At 42.5% G+C, this 24131-nt stretch overlaps 1 protein-coding gene across 8 annotated transcripts in view; it reads right to left on the bottom strand.

The window, feature by feature from the left end:
• Positions 1-24131, bottom strand: part of FGFR2 (fibroblast growth factor receptor 2) — a 141699-nt gene that overhangs the window by 99193 nt on the left and 18375 nt on the right. For 3 of the 8 annotated variants that reach the window (XM_081863654.1, XM_081863658.1, XM_081863659.1), the window contains exons 1-2: positions 12213-12862; positions 3952-4215 (exon numbers count right to left, since the gene is read on the bottom strand). In XM_081863654.1, coding sequence (XP_081719780.1) covers positions 3952-4126 — 175 coding nt within the window. In that variant the 5' untranslated portion in view covers positions 4127-4215; positions 12213-12862. Of the gene's footprint in view, positions 1-3951; positions 4216-12212; positions 12863-24131 lie in introns of those variants that run through there. The other 5 variants (XM_081863656.1, XM_081863657.1, XM_081863652.1 and 2 more) reach the window with 3 other exon arrangements.

Genomic DNA, 24131 nt, shown 5'->3' with positions numbered 1-24131 from the left:
GTAAGCCTCGCCTCACTGAACTCAATGGGTCTTACTTTGGAGTAGAGATACTCAGAGGATATGACTGTGTGCTCACCAGTTAAGTATTAAGATGCTATAATATCTATGTGATGTTCTGAGAACTTTCTCTTTAAATAAAATAATATGTTCAATTTCTTTGCAGTTTAAAAATCATTTTATAATAATTTTGTTTGATGAGGTTAATCCAAATTTAATCTGATCTTACACTCACATTTTTAGAAGAAGTCCCAGGCAAACTTTCCTGGGAGTAAACCCCATTTTACATAGTGGGAGTTGCTCCTATATAAGCATGTGCTGGATTCTGATGTTAACCCAATTCACTAAATAATTCCTTTACAGTCACATGAAGTGTCTTACATTCTATTCTTAACTCAAGTAGTAAGGCTTAGGGGGATGCTGAGGGGTCTTTAGACCTCCCCAGAGAATAAGCATGGTTTTTTTCTCTGCAGAATGTACGATTGGAAAAACAACAACAGCGTAAAAAAGGAGTGTTTGCAAAAGGAGCTGAGCAAATTATGGCGTTTGAATTCCATTATCATCCCACACTCCTGCATCTCTTCTGCCACATGAAAGTTCTTATTATGCCATTAGGTTTGGAAGCCTGTTTTCTCTCTGCTAGTAATTCTCCAGTGTTCTCACATCTGAAATTGTTTCATATATGTAAACGACATTTCTGCCGCAGGGGGGGAAAAGTGGTTGTTTTTCAATAATGCCACATGCTGATAAGATCCAGATTCTGTACAGTGAATATCTAGTCCAGAAGCAAGATGCTTTTAAAATGCACACTCCCTTCAAAGAGCTAATCAGAAGATAACCCCCACCCCTAAAAAGAACGAATAACTACTATGATGACCCCAAAGAGTGGATTCTTCCTTTACTACAACATTCTGCGCTGTGCTGTAGAAACATCCCTGCCACTTTAAGCCTATGATCAGGGGGCTTAGAATAGGAAACAGCCAGCAAAGCAAATTACTGAACATAAACCAAGAAGCACACAAAACCTTAAACTTTCTTTGGAAAACAAGTATAGCAGGCTGCTAGCCCTCATGGTTGCAGAGAAAATCGTGAACACATGTTGGTAATTTATCAGAAGCAATATGGAAAATACATTGTTTTTCCATTCTGTTTCTACCCTCCCAGCACCTTCTCCCCAAACGACCTCATAATATTGCTAGACACCTTTTCATTCCAACTTTCCCCCCTCCACTATTCTAGTCTATACTGATGGCAGCAGCGACTGCTGGTAGTGGAGGAGGAAAAATGAACAGCATAGTAACATCAGGAGACAGAATAAGCCGTTCTTCATATTATGCTAGGGCTTCATCCCTGATCCCTGAATTCCTCTCATGAACGCTGGCTGGCTGGGGCTGATGGGAGTTGGAGTCCAACAAGGTCTGGAAGGCCTCTGTGGAGGGAATAGAGGGCCAATAAGATATTCAGCTGCCCTTAAAACAGCAGGGCTTTAGTTGGATGCATTCCCAAGGCAGCAAGCAAGCAAGCTGCAGGTGCATGCCTTAAACATGTCATGAGTCCTGCCTCTTTTAATCTCACCCAATCAAAAAAGCCATCTCTAGTGGGCTCAGCTGAAGACAGGCTGCACTATCACTACACTTCATTAAGATTTATTTTTTTCCTAGAAATGCATAATTCAACCGGATCACCAATGTAAATAAACTCTAAGAATTGATTCTCAATTTCTGGGCATCTCTAGGAAGGCATAATTTCATATACAAATGAGTAAGCAAAAAGAAACAGAATCAATTATGCATTCCAACAGATGGAGGAGAGGGGTGGGAGAGGGAGGAAGCAAGCCCTAGTCCTATATGAGATACAGAGGCCAAATCGCCTCAAAGAAGCATCTGGGAGAGGACACATTTCATGAACATTAGACTGATGAGATTGTTTTGACAGCTCAGTTAATATAAATGTGTTAGCTCATTGTATTACAAGATAACAGCAACTATATTAAGAATGCACTAGGCCCCTTACTGTGAGGCCCAGAAGGTGGGGGGGATAGAGCACAGGGGCCCTCTATTCCATTCAGCATAATGCAAACTTTCTTACTCCCAATACATACGCTGTAATCAAAAACTTCATCTTAAAATTCCAAAAATACCACAGATTGAGGAACTTGGGAGTCTGGATGTCCCTAAACGAATATCAGCTCCAGAGGAGAGTTCTAAACGATTACGGCTGCAAAAACCCTCATTTGTACAAGACACAATAGCAATTTGAAGTGTTGTCATTCTTCTGTGTTTTCTTTGGCATGCACCGGCATGCAGATTTTGTTTGGATTTCAGAACACCCCCTGTAGCGTTTCCACCACAGGATTTTTCTGCGGCTTAGAAACAATAAGGGGAAAAGTTGCTAGAAAACTAGCAAGAACCAAACATACCCACAAAAAAAGGGTCCATTTTTCTATTAACAGCCCAACACAACATGCTACTCATGGACTAAATGTGGCCCAATATGTCTGTTTTTGGGGCCCACGAAGGATAACCCTTCACATGCACCATTTATCAACTGGGTGCTGTCCAAGAGTTGCCATCTTTGAATATTCACAAGTCTTTGGGACAGCTTCCCAAATTCTGGGGTGCACCTTTTGGCAGTACCTCCACAGCCCTAAAACCTACCTTTAGACACTGCATCTATCTGGGGATGGTATCCACAGATTCTCCACCCCCACCCCCATGACACAAAAGATGCCAGTACTATACCTTCATGAGCTAATAATAAGTGGAATAGGGGGCTTGGGATGAAAGGAAATGCAGCAGAGAAATCCTTACAGGTGCGTAGATAGTAATAAATGATAATGCAAATCTAGTGATGTAGACATCTATGAGTCCAATAAACATGGCATTGCTCTGTCAAGTAAATTAAGATATATAAACATTAATTGTGCTGCATGTGGTTCATGAGACAGCTAAAGGTCACCCCCAATTAATGATAAGTGGTAATAAAATGGCTTTTGTGGTCATTTTTGAGCTATGCATCTCTTTTCAATAGACTACCTGTGGACAAAATTACAATGAACAAACAGAAAGGGGTTGTTGTTTTTTCAAACAAGAGAAGCATTTTTTATGCACAATGTTGCCTTTTTTGCTCTGAAATAGCTTAGCATGAAATTTTGGACTGAATCCCAACAGACTGCTGTTAAATACTATGGTTTAGAAGGCCTTATTCCTCTTGAGAAATGACTAAAGCCTTATTTGACGATGGATACCCCAGTGTGAGCCCCTTACAGTCTTTTTTCATGTTACTGATGTCATGTTTTAAGACTGAGTACAGGAGATGATGACCTTTCAGAAATCAAAGCTTAGCTCAAACAAAATTCATGACGTTATTTGTAGGCTTAAGTTGTCAAACAATGAATTAAGCTCCCTATTTTGCAAAGATGTACACATCTCCTTAACCAACCAAGAAACAGTGCAAACCTATAAATGTCTATTCAGCAGTAAATCCCAGTTTTCAGTGGCTTTTCTCCCAGTTAAATGTGTACAGAATCGCAATCTTAACTTTCTTAAAATAGTAGCAGCTTACTTGCGAGTTCTAAGGAGGAAAGCTTTGAAAATACTTGTTCTAGGGGTCACACTATAACCAACATGGTAGTTACATATATGTTACCAATACATCCTCCTATATTTTGTCCATAGCCACATTTTCTCCCTTAGCACTGAAGCTAAAATAGTCACACCTGGAATTAGTCACAGCATCATTCTTCTGTTGGGTCCAATAGAGCAGTGTCAATGGTAACAACAAGGTGACAGAAAACTAAGTTCCTGTGTGGAAGAGTTTCCACAAGACACACAAGTGATGAGATCACCTTGGTGCTGGTGGTACATGGTTATTTATACAGAGCCTGAACTTCCTCGGAAATTAATGACCCCATTCAAAAAAACAAAACTTAAACAAACAACAACAGTGACTCACCTTCAGGTTCCAAAGTGGTGTCTTCACCAACTAAATTGTATGATGGCCGAGCCAATGAAAATCCAGCCATGGTGATCACCACCAGGCAGATAAGGCAACATGAATTCCAACTGACCATCTTCTCAGTGCCAGTCCCTGATCCTCTTCCATACCTCCATGTGGACTTTACTCCCATCTGAGCTCCTCTACGCAAGCATGGGCTGAAAGGAGCACCTTAAGCCTTGATAATAAGTACCTTCTTACTCCCGATTACTGCTGGTTCTCCTAAGGGAAAAGGAGAAGGACATTTGGTGAGTTAAGGAAGCCAGAATTTCTGCATTTAAATTGCAAGATCCCCAATCATGCCTCCATTTTCATCAAAGGTTCAGACAAATCCAGGACCTGCTCCATTTTTTATTTATTTTTATTATTATTATTTGGAGGACTCCAACATAGGAGGTTCCCTGGAGTCCCGAACTGAGTTGGAGGGAGAAGTAACATAAGCAACAGGTTGGGTAGGAACCGGCTGCAAGCCTGTGTGAAGCACAGAAAGGATTACAAGGAAGCTCAGAGCAGGATTGCCTGGGTGTTTGCTGATAAACTTTCTCTTCTTTTGGAAATCCTTCACTCTATCAGAAACTGCTACAAATTGCACATCATTAAGCTTTAGCTTCATTTTCACATGGATCATCTGAGGCTGAAGAAATATAGTCACAGTGGTCAAATACTAAGTCCATTCTTTTGGCAAAGCCTACATAAGTATCAGTAGGCTCTGGAACATTTGTATTCAAGTTCTACATCTACTGACTCACTGAGCCAATTTAAAGCTACAGAAATAACACATAGCACCTTGCTGGATGTTACTACTTTAGTGCAGGCAGATGACCTCCATGCTTGAATATTTCAACACCTAAAGAATTCCCCTCACACAGAAAAGTGTGTGTGCCACTGAAAATAATACCATTCCATCATTTCCCCCTGATGGGCTCGTTTACTGTATTCAGGGAGATAGTTGTGTTGCCTAGAAGTGATAGAACATGCAATCAACCATGTGCACCCTGAACTGATATAATCAAGGAAAAGTTTTACTACGTATGTGCCATATTGCTTTTGTTTCTCCCTCTTTTATATCATAGCAACAGACAAAAAGCTAAAATCTCTCGCTCAGCCTCAGGTCTCAATCTGTGAACCTGCCTCCAGGGTTGTTCCAAAGGGAAAACAAAATAAAGTACATTTAACGTGATATAAACAAGAAGGAACAGCAATACGCAACTACCAATCTAACCTTCAAACACTCCTAACACTATGGCTTAGTATACTTCCCCCCTGCTTAAATTACCGTATATAACATATTCCAGTTTTCATTCTAAAAACCAAAGTCAAATATTAAGTACTGGCAGTAACCATTTTAGGTGCATCCAATTGATATCCAGTTACCAACACGGGAGAACGGGAGCAGAACAGGGTGGAACAGGGGTGGGGTACACAGGGGCCAGGAATGGAACCCCATGTGAAATGGTCACCGCCTTCAGTATTAAGTCGTCAACAATGCAGAGTTCTAAACCTGAAAATGCAGATTACCAGCTCAAGGCCCAAATAACCATGCAATATTCTTTAGGATTTAAAACCACGAGCCCATTCTCAGTTTTGAACAGATACACCTGACATTTGAAAATACTCATTCTATACATGCAAAGCAATCTTGCACATTTGCTAGGAAGTAAGTCCCACTATGCTGAATGGGGCTTATATATTTCTCAGTGTGTTTAGGTCTGCAGCTTTATTGAACTAGTAAAGCACAGAAGGTAATTGCACAGTGCCATTCCATGAACATTTGCATAGTTCCATGTTTTGTTTTGTTCATTGTATCCCACTTAAAAAAAAAAAACCTTAAGTAAGAAAAGCTATTTATAACCATCCTATCCTAAACAGTATAAAGGCAGTATAAAGTCTGTTTTGGAGACCTAATCAGGTTTAATCCAGTTTATTTCCTGAGGTAAAATCTTTTTAAAAACCTCAACAACTTCAACCCTAAAAAAAAGGTCAACAACTTTGGTCGGCCCTTCACTTCATCAAACCTGGCCCTCTTTGAAAAAAGTTTGGACACCACTGGGTTAAAGGCAGCTTCCTATGTGCCTATGTACCTGTTGTATGACTATCTGTTATGAAGCATGAAGGCAGCTTCCTCTATTTCTAAGAAGAAGAGGAAGGAAAAAGCAGCAGTGTGGTTGGCCCTCTTGCCTGGAGAGATGCAGCAGCAAAGACAGGGAAGGAGTTGCTCCTTTGGGGAGGAGGAAAAGAAGTATTAATGGGACCCATGTCTCCAGGATACATGAATATTTCTTCGTGCTCTTGGGCTGAGGAGTTTTTAGATGCCAGCACATTGCTTAAGGGAGCTACTTTAATCAAAAAATATCTATGAAGTTTGTTTTAAGCAAATAACATAATTGTATACATGTGCAGGCCCATCATGTTTCATTTTACAAAATTACCACATTCTATTTTTGCGCTGTGCAAATCCTTCCATGAATTTGCATGGCAGAAGGCCAAGAATCAATTAGAGCAGACTCTCTCTCTCTCTCTTTTTATCAAGGTACACACGGCCAGACAATGCAAGATAAAGATAGAGCAACTCAAAGCTCTGTTCAGGGAGAGCTAGCCTTACATGGTTTGGAAGTGTACAATAAAGTACCCTTTCATGCAATTAAGTCTGAAATCTTCCAAACATTCAACTCCGGAGCATTCTGTTCTGGAGCAAGTGATTACAAGACTGAACATTCTGGAGTATGTGATTTGTGGGCTGAAATGCGCATTTGTCTATAAAAGCAGTTGTCCTGAAATCGGGAACTCTGGATTCATCTTGCTGACATCTGTAACTGTTATTGCTCAACACTCATATGGCACAGACCATACAAGGGATAGAGTCCCAGTCCAGGAGGCTTGCAAGCTAAACCAGGCAAGGGGAAGCCGGGAAGAAGTGATGCTGTGGAAATGGAGTAAAGGAGAGGCAGGTGCCAAAGGAGAAGCAGGTAACATGAGTTAATTTTACCCAGATTCCTTTTCGCATCTATTGGAACACCTACAGCACCTCACCCATGAAACTCAGCCCTTGGTCTCAAGCAATCCACCATGCTTTCATCCCCACTCCCCTACCTGCAGTATGGACATAACAGTCCTTCCACCAACTTAAAGGTAAAGGGACCCCTGACCATTAGGTCCAGTCGTGACCGACTGTGGGGTTGCGGTGCTCATCTCGCTTTATTGGCCGAGGGAGCCGGCGTACAGCTTCCAGGTCATGTGAACAGCATGACTAAGCCACTTCTGGCAAACCAGAGCTGCACACGGAAACACTGTTTACCTTCCCGCCGGAGTGGTACCTATTTATCTACTTGCACTGGTGTGCTTTCGAACTGCTAGGTTGACAGGAGCTGGGACCGAGCAACAGGAGCTCACCCTGTCGCAGGGATTCGAACCGCTGACCTTCTGATCGGAAAGTCCTAGGCTCTGTGGTTTAACCCACAGCGCTACCCGTGTACCTCCACCAACTTAGCAGGACACTTAGAGAATCATAGTTGCAGAGTTAGAAGTGACCCTGAGAATCATCTAGTCCAAGCTCCTTTAATGCAGGAATATGCAATTGTGCCATTCGGGGCTTAACCTGCGACCTTGGAGCACCCACTCCAACCAACTGAGCTTGTAAGGATTGATTGAGATAACGTATGCAAAGCTCTTTGAAATGAGAGCGCTGTGAAAGAGAAGGGGTTGTGCACACCCACCTTCAATGCACAAGAGTGTGAGAGAAGCAGCTGCAATCTGATAAATCAGAGGGCCGATGAGATACACAATTCAGCCAAGGCGACAGCTCCCATGAAAACTCTGTTGGTCTGGATGAGAACAGCATTTACGAAGCACCTTAGTAACTGTACCAAACAAAAACCTCTTTTGTTCCCTCACACAAACACAGCACCCAGACTTCAGGAGGCAAATAAATCAAGCAGCCATGGCAATTATGCTCTTCTGTGCGATATGGTCAGTGATGGATTTCCAGAGGTTATCTGTCAACTGTGAAAGAACAATAGATAAAGCTATTCTCATTTTACCTATTCTGCTCTCATTCCTGCGCTACCCTCTTACACTCTGAGCACAGCAATAACTCAAGAACCTTTCTTCCCTCTGGATGTGGGAGACCCAAATTCCAGTTAATACTCTTTGTTTAGCCTGTGCTCTTTCTTTCTCTCAACCTAACCTACATCACGTACTGTGAGTCTATGGGGTAAGATGCACATGTAAAGAGCTCTGCTCACCCAAAGATCTAGAAGTGGTATGTTATCATGCTGCCCACACTAGTTATCTCAAAGTATACCAGGGAAAAGTAGTTATGGGCAAAATCCTTCCAGCTCAATATCTGACATAAAGTTGCCAAAACTGGACAGTTATTGAGACAATGTATGCTGCCCAATAGAGAAAATTCAATCTAGGTTTTCTAACGTATTACAGTGGTACCTCGGGTTACATACATTTCAGGTTACATACGCTTCAGGTTACAGACTCCGCTAACCCAGAAATATTACCTCGGGTTAAGAACTTTGCTTCAGGATAAGAACAGAACTCGTGCTCCGGCGGCAGCGAGAGGCCCCATTAGCTAAAGTGGTGCTTCAGGTTAAGAACAGTTTCAGGTTAAGAACAGACGTCCAGAACGAATTAAGTTCTTAACCCGAGGTACATCATGCTTCAGAAACAGCACATGCAATTCCTTAAAACTTTTACCAGTAAGATCTTTGGTGAAATAAACCCTTCAGTGCACAATATTTTCTTGAAAGGTCACTGTTGATTTGATACTTAAAGCTAGAAAATGGGACTGAGTCAACCTCACATGACATATTAAAGAAACTGGTGAAATATATTATCAATAAAGGGCATGGGAGGCTTAAAAGCATGCAATCCTTTTAAATAAATTTAATTTCTATAGTTGCATAATGGTTATAGCCAACCACGGAGACCCATTTGTTCTGCTCCTACAAACCACCTAAAGTGCTTCTCTTAAACCCATCAGTGCCTCCCCAGACTACTGATGCCTTATTACAGGATTCATAGTCTCTCTAAGAGTATACAAGTTACCCATAACTCTATCTTAATGGAAATATAGACTGTCAGAATTTTTAAAAGGGATATAACATGAGGCTTTGGGGGGGGGGGAGAGAAGAGGAGACAGAAGAGTTTCTTCTATGGAGCTGTAACAAAAGTGAGACTAACATCTTACAACACACTTAACTTCAACAAAACTACCAGGCAAGGAACTTGAAAGTCCAACTTGACATATTTTTAAAGAGCACAATTCACTCTTTCCCTATAAGACATTGGAAGCAATATACCCCTTACACGTCAACAGCAAACTCAACAAGCCTTTGAATTACATAATTCTCACTACATCATTTCCACAGGGAACATTAGTCTCCCCAATTACGGAGTCCCACTTCCACCTCTCCAAGCATATGGGCCTCTCTAGAAGGTGGAGGGGGCGGAGACCCAGACTCCAGTTCTTTCCCTTATCTTACTTGCTATAGTCGCTGCTAGATGGTTTTATAGGGAGACCTCCTACCCTGGGGTAATTATGTACCTATCTCAATGTTTGGCACACAGTCCCAGCATGCTTCTTGGCCTTCACAATTCTGGCTTCCTGACTACAATAGCATAATCCCTCCTGGAGTCTCAGGCTCAGTGAAAGCCACACGTAGTGTTTATTTTTCCCCTTGAAAGGGAACTCTTTTCTCTCTTCTATACTGCCCTATACTGGGGAAGGAGTTGTCAGCCACCCATGATTGATGGCTTGCCTGGCCACCCGCTCATCAAGTCAATTTTCACCTCAGTCACATACCTGCCCAAATGTCTTTGCCAAACTGACAAGCATGGGAAAAAACAGCCTGGGGTTGGAGCCCTACCAAATTCCTTCAAGCTGCCACATTTATTTACTTTTTTTTTTTAATGTGCACGCAAACAAGTTGTGCTTGTTCTAGAGAGGCAGTAATTAAATCCAAGCCTAAGTATTCATTTTAATCTAGCTCCATTGTTATGTGGGCAGTGTTTATCACTCCCCAGGGAGGTTGTAATTTGCAGAGAGTATGTCATCCAAATCAATACTCTGACCTGTGTATCCTCCCTAGGCATTTAGAGTACAGCCAAAAAAAAAAAAAATCTGTGCAAGTGTGGATCAATGTCCTCCACCAGCTTATAGAAAATTAGCTGTATAGCAATTAAGTGACAGTAGACTGGGTCTGATCGCAGGAGGAGAGTGAAGCCCCACTAACCCCTTCACACTGCCATCTTCAAAGGGATCGGCTATTAAACATTAATTCTGGACGGTTATTCGGGGAAAACAGCCTGGCAGCATCAATAGTTTTGCTTTGTCTGAACTTCCTTCATTCACTTTTCTTGGGGACTAGCCTGTTTTTCTCCAAGTCTTCTGTGGATCAGAAAGAGAGAGGGGGAAATCTGCATTTTAATTGACATTCCACAGAGGTCCAGAGGCCGCTTATTGCAGTCTATTCAAACCAAACAGGCTTTTCAGATGAAAATGAGTAAAGGCAAGTAGAAGATTTACAGGGATTTGGTACAAAAGAGACAATGGGGTTTGAAATGTTGATGGCGCTTCACACCAGCCACATAATGGGCCCCTGTTTGAAAGGCAGTTTTATACACAGAATATATATATATATATATATATATATATATATATATATATATAGGGTCTCCTCTTTTTTTTTAGAGGAAGGAAAATTATGGGTCACATCACTAACACACACACAACCTCCCCACGAGAAGGACCTCCTGTTCTTTTGGTTTGTGTTACTTGTACATCACGTTTCCACTAAGCTCCATGTAAATCACTTCTCTCCATATGCACAGATTGTTGCAACAGTCACTAAAGGATTCCATGTGGGGGTTTGGGGGGGGCGGTTGAGGTTTTTTTTTTTTGCCTAACTAGGTCCTTCCACAGCACTATAGGTGAAAGAATCTGCACAGGCTACAGGTTTTGATGTGTTCAGCATCGCTAAAGCCCGGTTCCCCTTCTTCCTGCAACTGAATAAACTAGATCCCCTCCAATTCTCCCCCTCTTCAAACAAAAGCCCTTTAATGCCACGCCAATTAAATCATAGCTCTACAATTTGGGTCCTGTTACAACCGTAAAAAATCCACAATGATTCCTTTTCTTTATGGAATACATTCTGCATATCATCTTATCTGGAAATATAAACAGGGATGGGGGCTCAGCTGGGGTTTAGAGCCTAAAAAAAAAATCAGCTGCCAAGTGAAAACCTCTGACCTAGGAACAACTGTCCTTTAAGGCAGCTCAGCCAGCATGGGGAGGCACTCTGCACATGCTCAATAGTTCATCTTGTAATCTTTCCAATGTCCCAAGCCCTGGCAACAGCTTTTTAAGCAGGTACGCCTTTGCTCAGATTATTGAACTCAATAGGCTAACATGCCAGAGGAGGATGAAATATGCATAACAATACTATTTAAGCTTTTTTACTATGGAGTAGAAGAAGGGGAGAAGACGTGGTTCTGAACTTCGCCTGCTTCTTGAAAGGAAACAACCACCTTGTCACCACCTTTGCCATCCTAAGCACTTCCACCTGGGCGCAAAGCCCCCAGGATCCCTTGGAATTTACGCACTTCCAAATCCATGTGTTAAACCGCAGCCTCGCCTGCCATGCCATCTAAACCACATCACCACGGAAGACCTCTGAGCGAAAAGCGCCGCTCGCGAAGGGCTAAAAAGTAGAGGCTGACGACGGGGTGCAAACTGTCAACTGCAAGAGGAGCGGGAAGGATCCTTGCGGGCGCCCTTTCGGAAAGGAGCTCCCGCGCTCCCAGCCCTTCGGGTGGATCCAAATCCGCGCCAGGCCCCACGCCACCTGTGGGGACCCACCGATCAGACCCACGCAAAATATCGAGAGCGTGCGCTTACTACGCCTCGGCAGTTGCCACATGTCGCTCGGCGAAAACATCCCAAATGCCAGGCTGCGCAACGACGCCGCTCCGGGAGATGCCCCGGCTTTGCAGGGGGAAACCTCTTGCGAATTTCGATCGCGCAAGCGGCACACACGTTGCTTCATAAATGCACAAAGCGATCGCACCGAGGTGGCCCAGGGAGCCTCACTCCTGGAGATCCTGAGGATTCCTCTCTCTCTCTCTTCCCCGATCGCCCCCCTTTCCTTTCCTTTCCTTTCCTCCCCGGCCCCCCTCTCCTCTCCACTGCAAGCCAAGCCTGGTCCAATTACCTGGTATGAAAAGGCTCCGCGTAAGCGATCCGCTCTTCCTTTGCAGCGGGCGTGTGTGCGGGATGAAGCCCGGCGGCGCCCGCAGCCTTCTTTTTCCCCGCAGCGGGGAGAGGAGGAGAAGGAGAGGAGCACCTCTCCGTAAAAAAGTAAAAAATAAAAGCCCCACGATCTCGCCTCTCCGCCTTTACTCCGCGCGCAGCCGCTCCAACCCGTCGCTGCGAAGCCCCGGACCCGCGCGGGGAGACTGGGCCACCGTCGCCCCCATCACCGCTGGCGAGCCAAAGGCTGCCTTCTTTTCCGGCGCCCCCAAACCTCTCCAAAAATTAAAAAAAGCTGGACGGAGCAGCAGAACAGGGCTGCGTTTGCTCTTTTTATTTAGAGAAGGAAAAACTAAAAGGGTTGAGGAAAAAGGAGGCAAGCAGTGTGTCGCGATTTTTCTTTTGCTTTTGCTCTTCTCCACTTCTCTAAAGATCCAGATTTAGGGAGAACTTTCCCAAAAGTTGTCGTTACTCAGAAAAAGGGAAAAGCACAGCTGCCTTTAAGTCCAGATCCAGTCCATTCAGAATCCCTGTTGCAAGCAAACTCGAAAACTTTATCAGGTCTACAAGCCCTTTCTCTCTCTCCCTCTCCCTCTCTCTCTTTCTTCCCCCTCCTTCCTCTGGTCACTCCCCCGAAGTTGAAACCTGAGCCATTTCCTGGACAGTTCCTCTGCCAATCACAGCAGTTCAGCAATAGTTGAACTCCGTAGGCTCTTCCCCTCGCACTGGAGATGCATTAAGGAGAATAGGGCTCTCTTTCTCTTTCTTTCTCTCTTTCTCTCTGCCTCTCTCTCCCGCAACCTCATAGAAAGCACTCAGGGGGAAAACGCCTCCAAGCGGCACCACAAAACCAGCAAGCAAAGAAGTAAAATAAAATGTCATCTCCACACACACACACACACACACAGCCTCCTGATGTATTGCTGATATTCACAGCCTTGACTGGAGTTTGGAAATGATGTTGCAGCCCAACATCTTATGCTGTAGATGCTTTAAAAAGAAGAGATTTCAGATAATTGAGTGATCACTTTTTGCCCTCTGGAATCTCCACCACCTGGTGGGCGCAGGATGACCCACTGAAGATGTCAACACACAAACACATGCACATCAAGACCAAATAGAGATGTTTTGTGTGGCAGCAAAGATCACTTTTGTCCAGTCCGCAGGGACATATCTTAACGTTTTGGGAAGATGACTAATCCGTAATTAATTTCTTGTTGTAGCATCACTGGGCATAAATGGTCACAGAACAAATACTGAAATGGATGTAGCATTCTGCTAGCATGGCATAGCCTAGTAACATCTTGTAGAAGCCAAGATGTGAGGGGGTTAAGGAGAAAGCAGAGAAGAGGAGAAAAGGGTTCCTGGTAACAGGGGAAGGGGGAAAAATCAGATTTGAAAAGATAAATCTCTCTCCCTGCCTCCCACCCACCCACCCCAACAAATTTTACCAAAATATTGGCACACCAACCACAGATTCATAGAGCTGGAAGGGACCATGAGGGTCATCTAGCCCAACCCCCTAGCAATGCAGGAATCTTTGAGCAATGTGGGGCTTGAAGCCACAACCCCGAGATTATGAGAGTCTCATGCTCCACTGACTGAGCTATCCCAGTATGTTCCATATGTCCATAATCTATTGGGAAATTCTCATGTGTCTGTTGAAATTAGTGTGTTTCTCTTAATTTCAATCTCAATGTTTAAAGGAAAACTTCCAGTTGGATTTGCACAGAAGTCAGAACAGCCTTAAATCAGCTTTCCCCAACCTGGTGCCCTCCAGATGTTTTAGATTACAACTCCCAATCGCTCTAGCCAGCAAGGTCAATGGTTAGGGCTGAGATTTGTTGGGTAAAACATCTGGAGGGTGCCATGTTGGGGAAAGACTAGTTTAGATTTTAGGTTTCCTACATGAAAACACTGGGGGGGGGCAGGACAAATAATACATATGGAAACAGACACTTCTAAATCCAAGTTGCAACACTAAATGACCATATCACATTCATTCATTGTCACCATCTATTAAACCTAACACAATCCATCACAGAATTAGGTGTCCTTAAACCTACTTAAAGCAATGGACCTCAGTGTCCATAACTCTACATTGAATTGCTGCCATGATCCTGCAGACTGCAAGTGGTGGGTCTACTCCTGAGTAAGCCAGTAACTTGAGGGGTACATCATGAGAACTTGCAGAATTGCTTAACTTTCTTTGTACAGTGGTACCTCAGGTTACATACGCTTCAGGTTACAGACGCTTCAGGTTACACACTCCGCTAACCCAGAAATAGTGCTTCAGGTTAAGAACTTTGCTCCAGGATAAGAACAGAAATTGTGCTCCGGCGGCACAGCGGCAGCAGGAGGCCCCATTAGCTAAAGTGGTCTTCAGGTTAATAACAGTTTCAGGTTAAGAACAGACCTCTGGAATTAATTAAGTACTTAACCCGAGGTACCACTGTATATATTATGAAAGCATTAATCACGTTGTAACCGTACCCCAAACTCTCAGTCTCTAGTCCCTCCAATATTAACCTTGGTAGCTCAGCAGGAACTAGTACGGTAATGAAGCACCCACCCACAACATAGGGATTTATGCATATTCAAGGGTATGGAGCATTTGCTGTGTGTGTGTGTGTGTGTGTGTGTGTGTGTGTGTGTGTGTGTGTGTGTCGGGGGGGAGGGAGAGACACCCAAAGAACCTCCCCAACAAGGGCTATATATGAGCAAATTCCTTTCCTAGGGCCAAAAGATAGAAACTGTCATGAAGTGATGATAAGGAGAAGATGGAAGGGAGGCTATTGATAGCTGGGAAATACAAATACAGTAGGAAAAGATAGTTGGTCTGAAAAATGCAGCTAACAATGGAGAGCTGTTGGAGAAAGAGAGGTGGGGAAAATGAGGGTTACCCATGGGACCACAGGCCAATTTCTGAGACTGAGTAGAAAGAATTTAGGAGGAAACTGATAGGAGATAGTTGGCCATCCATAGGAGAAGGAAGAGAGAGAGGGAGAGCAAAATTATGACACTGCATACTGATAAAACCACTGTACTTGAAAGGCAACAAGAATAGGAAGAAGGGACATTTCTCAAATAGACTGAAACTGTTGTCACATAAAGTAGATATTACTATCATAGTACGAGTGTGTGAACGCCTGAACACTTTACTACTAATATTCCTGCTGTGTGCTAAGCCATGGTTTGTCTTAAGGTGTCCTCTGAACAAACATGGTTACAGCCTGTGCTTTATCTGGGGTGAAACAAACTATACACCTGGACTTGTGTGCCATGCTGAGCTAAGAAATGGATTACCTCACTCCAGCACAGCCGCATCAGGACCAGAGGTAGAGCAAAGCAGCTTAATCTCTTCTTCTGGAATCCACACATTCATGCTCAACCATGATTTATCATTACTATTACTATTATATCTATTTATTTAGGATTTGTTTATCTGTTTATAAGTTTATTTAGATCCCACCTGTCTCCCAGTCTGGGACTCAAGGTGGCTTTTGGTTTGTGTTACATACTTACCAGGTTATAGAAACTTTGCACAATAAGTTGGGGCAAACCAGTAGGTTGCTTACACCCAGAAAACATACATGTTCTGAAATGCAGGAAAATATAATACGCACAAAACATAGAAAAATTGTGTGTGTGTAGAGATAACAATAAAGAAAAAAGTGGGGAGCAGATGCATGTTTTAAAAAGTGAAGTAAGAAAGAATGTTAGACACATCAGTATGTTTATTGAGAGTACTGCAGGGACATATATGTCTCTACATGACAGTGGGATGATGGTGGTGTGGTTTTTTTTTTTACCAAGAAGAGCTCTCCAGAGTGCCAATCGCATAATCAGTTTTGATAGAGGCCATTTGACACACATGTGCCAATATTGCTCAGGGAATATTTTAAGTGTGAATAAAGGGATGATTGTTACTAGATATGGAAAGATCACTGTCCCTTTTGTAACATGTTCAAGATTTTTACAAAATCTTTTCACTGTTGAACTGCTGACAGCATTTCTTAGAGAATATTCACCAGTAAAACAATACATTGTTTTTGGGAGACAATCCAAACATTCGCCTTGGATAGAAAGTACCCTGTTTTCAAATATAGGGAATAGGTGCAGCAAGAAAAGGCCAAGGCCAAAATAAGAAAGTTTATTGCCAGTCCCCCATTGTTTTTTATTTTACTTTTCGCCACTTAACAGCACAAAAATGATTGCTGAGGTGGAGAATCTAAAAAATAAATAAATAAAATGATGTTTATTTTGTGCCATTTGAGGAGAATTTTTCATTTTAAATTATTTTCAATATTTTGGTTTAATCTTTCTTTATTTCCAACCTTTACTTATTCTTTCACTGTTAGCCACTTTTCTTTTGAAAGCAGAACATGTGCATTTTGGAAGGCAGTTGGCAAAAACACATTTTTAAGGAGGAAAAATAAAATCTGCCCATACCACAGCAAATCAAAACCACATTTTATCATTTTTAAACTCCTCTTTATTTATGACCTATTTTGAAATGATTTTAACTAAACAATCTCAATTAAATTATTTCTACAACCTTATTACCATCACTAAAAGATAAACAAAGCCTGAGAAAGTGTTTGCTTTCATGAGTTAATGGTGGATATTCAATTTCAGATGAAATCCTTAATGATACCATGAGGATTTCAGAATTGTTGTTTTAAATCTAATTCTTATCATTCCAGATAAGTGTTTGGCATGATTTAAATACAAAAATGGAGACGTTTAGCCACACATTTATGTAAGTCCATAAGACTGAATTGTTAGATCGTGTCAGTTTACACATGCTCATGAATTGTAATTCAACAAGAAGAGTATCAGAGTCCAGTGTGAACATTTAAGATGGACTGTTCTGAAATAAATCTATTTAATTTTTCCTGACATATTCACTCATCCGCGTGCAGAGAAATAGCCTTCCACATATAAATACCGTATTTTTTGCTCTATAAGACTCACTTTTTCTCTCCTAAAAAGTAAGGGGAAATGTGTATGCGTCTTATGGAGCGAATGCAGGCTGCGCAGCTATCCCAGAAGCCAGAACAGCAAGAGGGATCACTGCTTTTGCTGCGCAGCGATCCCTCTTGCTGTTCTGGCTTCTGGGATTCAGAATATTTTTTTTCTTGTTTTCCTTCTCCAAAAACTATGTACGCCTTATGGTCTGGTGCGCCTTATAGAGCGAAAAATACGGTATACTAGACAAGGAAGGCAATAAGTTTCTTTATTGGGGAAAAGCACATACCCAGCGTTGATAAACATATGAATTAGTTTCCTCCCAAACCCTCACCAGCAATGCTGTTTTGGGTAGTCAAAAGCCCACTACTAAGGCAACACATATTTCTAATCATGATTTGACATTTGTGCTTACGATATTATTTAAAGGTAGGCATCATATTCTGCTGTTCTTACTTCTTTATAAAACGTGGTCACAAAAGTGCATACCATATTAACAGAGCCAACAACCTTCTCAAATTCAGACTCAGCTCTGCAATAACAGAAAAACAAAAGCAACTTAAACTGCTTTCACTTTGACTCAGGATAACTTGCACTGCTTTGGCCCATATTTATGTTCAGATAGTTAACGATAACAGGTTAAGGCAAACAGGAATCACGTTTCAATAAAGTCTATGTTACCTCTTTCATCTCAAATAGAGGCTTTCCAATCCCACTATCTATCCCCTAAACTTTATGAAAATTATGCAAGTGGCATCAGTGGTGAGTTCAGGGCAAGCTGATGAGTAGCCGATGACAAAATTGGTTTGCCTTAAGCCTAAAGCAAAGATGGTGAATCTGTGGCTCTCTAGACGTTATTAAACTCCAACTTCCATCAGCCCCAGCCAATGTGGTCAATGGTCCAAGATAACAGGAGCTGTAGTTCAAAAGCATTTGGTTCCCCAGATTTGCCTTAAAGGGTGAACACTTATTCAGGAGAAACAGAATGAGATATGAATTCAGGCATACAAAAATAAAGATGAACCAAGCAGTGCCAGGGATGTAAAATGCAGTGAGCTTCTTGCTCCCATCTGCATTTCAACCAGTATTGCATGGAGCTGTTCACATCAGCGATGGAGGCAGGGATGTCTTCACCAGATGCACATGACCTTTTTTGTTTCCCAGCCCCTGCAACCCACCTAGAACTACTATTCATTAGAATGATTGAATTGTAGGACTGGATGGGATCCCAAGGGTCATCTTGCAATGCAGGAATTACAGCGGAAGAAACCCTGACAGATGGGCAGCCAACCTCTGTTTAAGAACCTCCAATGGAGGAGAGTCCTTCACCACCTAACTATCATCTGCACTTGGGTGCTCATCTGTGTGCTGGCTGTTAGGCTATATATGTTCACATTAACACTTACTCCACATCCAGTTTTCTAATCAGATTGAAGCTGGTCTGGTGGTGGGCGGCGGTTGGGGGGGGGGTCAAACAGCCATATTTGTCAAGGGCTGATATGTATTGTGGCTAATGTTGTGCAAATGCAATTTCAAAAAATAGAATGGGGGGCATTGATGTGGAGTAAGCAGTAATGTGAACATACACTAAATTACAGGGAACTGCAGCCGCCTAATCCTCCTCCTGTCTTTCCCTTTCCTGTCTCTGTGGCTCTTCCTTCCATCCTGTGGAAAGCTTCCCTTTTCCCACCTCCATCCACCCTGGCTGTCCCTCCTGCTCTCGCTGTCTCTCCTTCTTTCGTTCTGTTCACCTGTTCTCTTCTGTCTCTCCCTGACTCAGCCATTTGTCACTCACCCACCTTGCCTGCCAACTGGTCCCAGTCATGTTCTGAAGTTGATCGGGTGCCTGCAGCCCCTTATCCACTGGCCAAGGCTTCCAAGTTCCCCACCGGTGACCAAGTTGGCCTGCAGCATCCCAGCACCCACAGGTGATATTAAGAGTGGACGCCAAGGTGGTGCCCAGGAGGTGAAGGGACTTCCTCAACTGAACCCAACACCTGCTCATCACAGGGCCACTATCTAATGGCTACAAGCAAGCCAGGGCTCAGGGCTTAATTCTCCTTAGGTCCTGGATCTTGGTTAAACAGCTTGGTTAAACAGTGCATACGTAACTATGGTATCTGATCCCAGAAGATGAGGTGTTGGCCAACAATTTGGAGGATTAGACAAATTCATGGAAAAGACATTGATCAGTGGCTATTAGCCATGATGGCTATGTTCTACCTCCACAGTTATGTCCTTATGACCCATGACTCTGGAATCTGTATCTTTACCAGGTCTAACATTCTAAAACACTGTACTTTGGTCAAGAGATAAAAATTAGTGTATATAATAGCATATATTATAATGTCATCGCCAATATAAATTATAAACATCTTGGGAAGTAAGAAAAATATTTACAATGTCAGAAACAAATTGCATATCTTATTGAGCCATGATAGACAGTTATCTAAAAAGAACTGCTCCATCAGGAATAATCTTAACATGCAATCCAAATCTAGACTGCAACTTAAAAAAAATGTGTATCTGGAAATAAAGGACATAGATGAATCAATTAAATTAAAGCAAAGTGACATTTAAACAAGAGCCTTAATTTATTCTGCAGCTATTTAATACAATTGAACATTTTGTATCATGTCTTCAATGCTAACAGATAAATGCAACTTTCAAGGACAACAAATCTGCAAAATGAATGGTTCTCTCAACTGAAATAAAGCCAATGTAGATTCCTGCTAAATTTAGTAAGACTCCATCTCTATATTTGCATTCTTGCAGATACCACAAATTTCCTTACAAATTTCCAGAATTCCACTCCTGCAATTTTATGCCCCTGTTGCACAAAAAGCTTTTGCTGAACTGCACCTTTATTTCATTTATTTTTTTAATCACCACAGGTCTTGGTACAAGTTTTGAGTTTTCTAATTCAGAAATTAACATGTCACAAGCATGGTACAGATTTCACAGCTCCAAGTGTGTCTCTCTCCCATTGAAAACATTGTTAACACATTCTCACATAAATTACCGGAGAGCACAGGAAGTAGCAATAGCTTTACTCCATTCATCAATAAGTTGGCTTCCTCTAAAAAAAGAAAAAGCTCCCCCAAAGATGACAACATATAGACACTTAATTTTTATGTCTGGAAGCAGTTTTCAGAATTTATTCTTTCGGGTGATGAAAAGACAACAATTTATCAATAGCACCCTCTTCATTTAAATGAGCCAATTTTCAAGCTTGGGCACAACAACCCTCTCAGTTGAAGAAAAGCAGAAACATGTTTGGCAGTTTTAAAAAAAAAATCAATGCTGTCATCATATTTAGGCTTCAAGTGATCTCAGAAAGCCCAGGAAGCTTTTCACACTAGTTAGGATGCTGAATGAAGGAATAATCTCTTTACGGGTTTTTTTTTATATTATTATTATCATCACCATGCCCCTCTTCTTCTCAAAGTGGCCAGAATCCTTTTTGTCAATTCTGCTGCACGTGAATAGTGTGGCTAATAAGCCTATTAATGAGGTTCCACAGCAGAGTGTGAATAGGTAAATAAGCCCCAATCTGTCGAGGTTCAGCAGCAAGGGCAGTAAAGCCATCAAGAGCTAAAGGTGACAGTTTGAACTGAAATAGGAACAACAGCTCCAGGTTTCAAGCCAAAGAAAAGGCAGACAAGGCGCCCATTCAGAAACTGGCTACCCCCAACCGAACCCTATTATCTTGCTGTTTCTTCCCCCTTTATAAAATGCCTCGAGTAGTCGCTGTTTAAAAAAAGCTCTTGAGACGTCCTTTTTCATTCTGGTAATGATACATCAAGAGGGAATAAGGAAAATTAGGACCCCACTACCCCTCTGCACCACAACTTTCAAAAGAAGGAATAGTGCTGCCTCTCAGCATATGGACTAAGTGAGAAAGGGATGTGGGGGGGGGGAGAGAGAAATGAAAAAGGGGGAGGGCGCTGGCATTCCAGATCCATGGATTCACTTTGTCCGTGGTTAGTCTGTCTATTTGGTCACTATTTATGTATCAGATTTAATACATAGACATACCCTCCAACTTTTCTCTGATTAAAATAGGGACATCCTATTCAATATTTATTTATTCATACATACATACATACATACATACATACATATATACATCATTAATCCATCCATCCATAGGGACGTGGGTGGTGCTGTGGGTTAAACCACAGAGCCTAGGGTTTGCCGATCAGAAAGTCAGCAGTTCGAATTCCCACGATGGGGTGAGCTCCCGTTGCTCAGTCCCTGCTCCTGCCAACCTAGCAGTTCTAAAGCATGTCAAAGTGTGAGTGGATAAATAGGTACCACTCCGGCGGGAAGGTAAATGGCGTTTCCGGGCGCTGCTCTGGTTCACCAGAAGTGGCTTAGTCATGCTGGCCACATGACCCGAAGCTGTACGCTGGCTCCCCCGGCCAGTAAAGCGAAATGAGCGCCGCAACCCCAGAGTCGTCCACTACTGGACTTAACAGTCAGGGGTACCTTAACCTTTACCTTTACATACATACATACATAAATACATACATACATACCGTGCCCATCTGACTGGGTTGCCCCAGTCAAACATATATAGTGCAGGCTGGAAGAATGACATGAGGAGGATGCAACAGGGCAAGCACCCACCCCACGCTACACCCCTGTGCAAACTTCACTAGGGCTGGAATTCCACAGCCTCAGGGCAATTATAGGAAAGAATCTTCTCCTTGTGGCTGATGCTTTTCCTTTGCACAGAGTAAAGCTCATGGACACGGCCTTGTCTGTGCTGAATGTGCATGGCATAAGGGCTTAGATAGGGACGGCACGTTTCTAATAGATGTTGGTCCCGGACCTTGAAGGAGTTTAAAGCTAAGCACCCAAACCTGGTGCTGGGCCTAGAAACTAACTGGCCTCAGAATTAACTGGTTGGATGTGTTCATGTCTTTGCACTACCCATCTGTTAATAAGAGCACTTCACATGGCCCTCTAGTGGAAGGGATATGCCAGATCTGCTCCTGTGTGTAGACATTTATTGACCTGTTTATCAGAAAACAGTTTCTGTAGCCACCAGGCCTCCATCGAAGGACTACAGCGTTGTTTACAGTCAAAGTTGTATGGTAACCAAAGCAAGAAAGTCTTTCAGATACGTGTGTGTGTGTCTGTCTGTTTGTGTCTGTGTGTAATATTAATCAGCAAAAAAGCTTTGTATTGTAAATTTTGGAAATCAATCCAACTTCTATAGTTTCTTCCCCTCAGAGTCTCTGTCAACTCTAAGGAATTCCCAGCAGTAACCTATATAAAATCCTGCCAAGTCCTAAGAAAGAGACAAGTGCTGATTGTACAATAGATTTGTGGGTCATGCAAAACGTTTACATCAATTTACATGCATTTTTTTCATTCCCACTAGCTGCTGGTGGCAAAATGCCCAGCATTGAATCCAGCAGCAGTAGTCAACGGATAAGATCAATGTGATCAATATGGCGAAACTGTTTATTTGGATCTTTGCCACTGGCCAGAAATAAGAGAGTATTAAAAGGAGATTGTGGGCAAGAGTACTAAATTCCCAAGCTCTGCATAATATAATATATAAGTGCACAAACAGGGAGGGGAAACTTGGGAGTCTAACAACAGCTGGAGCATCACAACTTGCATCAGTCCCAGCCAGCATGGCTAATAGCCAGGAATGATGGGAGTTGTAGTCTAGGAAAATCTGGAGGTTCCCCATGCCTGCTTTAGTGTGATTATTGTGAGCCAATTTCCTCCACCATCCAAGGGTGTTCTCTTTTTCTAGAAAAATAGCACTGCTCCTAAGCAACCTACAATCCATTTTGAAAAATCACAACACTGCCCCATCACAACCTGAGTGATCAAGAGTATGTTGTTGTTTGCTGTGCTTAGTTTTTTTGTTCTGCATGTATATTTTGAAAGGGAAAAAAAGAAACCTGGCAGGCTTCAGAAGGTTTTATGGAGTATGCACAACAAGCTGTCCATCTTGATAAGCCAAGGCATCATCATGCGATACGACAATAGAATGGTCTGTTGATTTCCTTGTGGGAAAGAATAAATTCTTCTCCTAAATTTTACAGAATAAAAAAATATATATACAGATGTTTGAAACTGTGGATAAAATAATAAATCCAAGGAATTTCCAACAGTAACCTATAGAATACCAGCTCTTTAAATAGGACATTGTAGAACTCATTTCTTCTTACCTGTCCTTTTATTTTTAAGACATACAGTCATACCTCGGGTTAAATATGCTTCAGGTTGAGCGCTTTCGGGTTGCGCTCCACTGTGACCCAGAAGTAACGGAACACGTTACTTCCAGGTTTCACCGCTCGTGCATGCGCAGACAGTCAAAATGACGTCACACGCATGCACTGAAGCGGCAAATTGTGACACGCGCACGTGCAGGCGCGGGTTACGTTCACTTCAGGATGTGAACGAGGATCCGGAACGGATCCCATTCATATCCAGAGGTACCACTGTAGTAGAAATTTTAGTGGCCCTGGATCCAAAGCATCACACACCTAGTTCCACATGCCTATAGGAACTTTAGACTAGTATTTCTTATGCCACAACCCCTCATCTCACTTTCCACTTCTATTTTGGAATGGAGAATGAAGTGCAGGTGGGTTCCCACAAGGCAAGGCACAGTGATAACAGCAATAACCTATACTGAACTACAGAACTGAATAACAGCGGCAAAGCAACTGCTTATATACATTTCTGAAGGCCCGGGCCACTCCCACTCCCAATGTGATTGGCTGTCTAAACTTCCAAGCTGCGAATCGTGACTCAGAGTTTAAGGGCCAATGGCAGAGGCCCGAATTCTGAAATGTTCTATGATTGGATATCATGTATTGAATCAGAACACAGGAGCTCAGAATTCTTAGTCCAGACTCAAACTCAGGCAAACACAGAC

The sequence above is a fragment of the Podarcis erhardii genome (genome assembly GCF_964252035.2).
Source record: "Podarcis erhardii genome assembly, chromosome: 5".
Classification (NCBI taxonomy): domain Eukaryota; kingdom Metazoa; phylum Chordata; class Lepidosauria; order Squamata; family Lacertidae; genus Podarcis; species Podarcis erhardii.
This window is presented reverse-complemented; position numbering and strand designations above follow the sequence as displayed.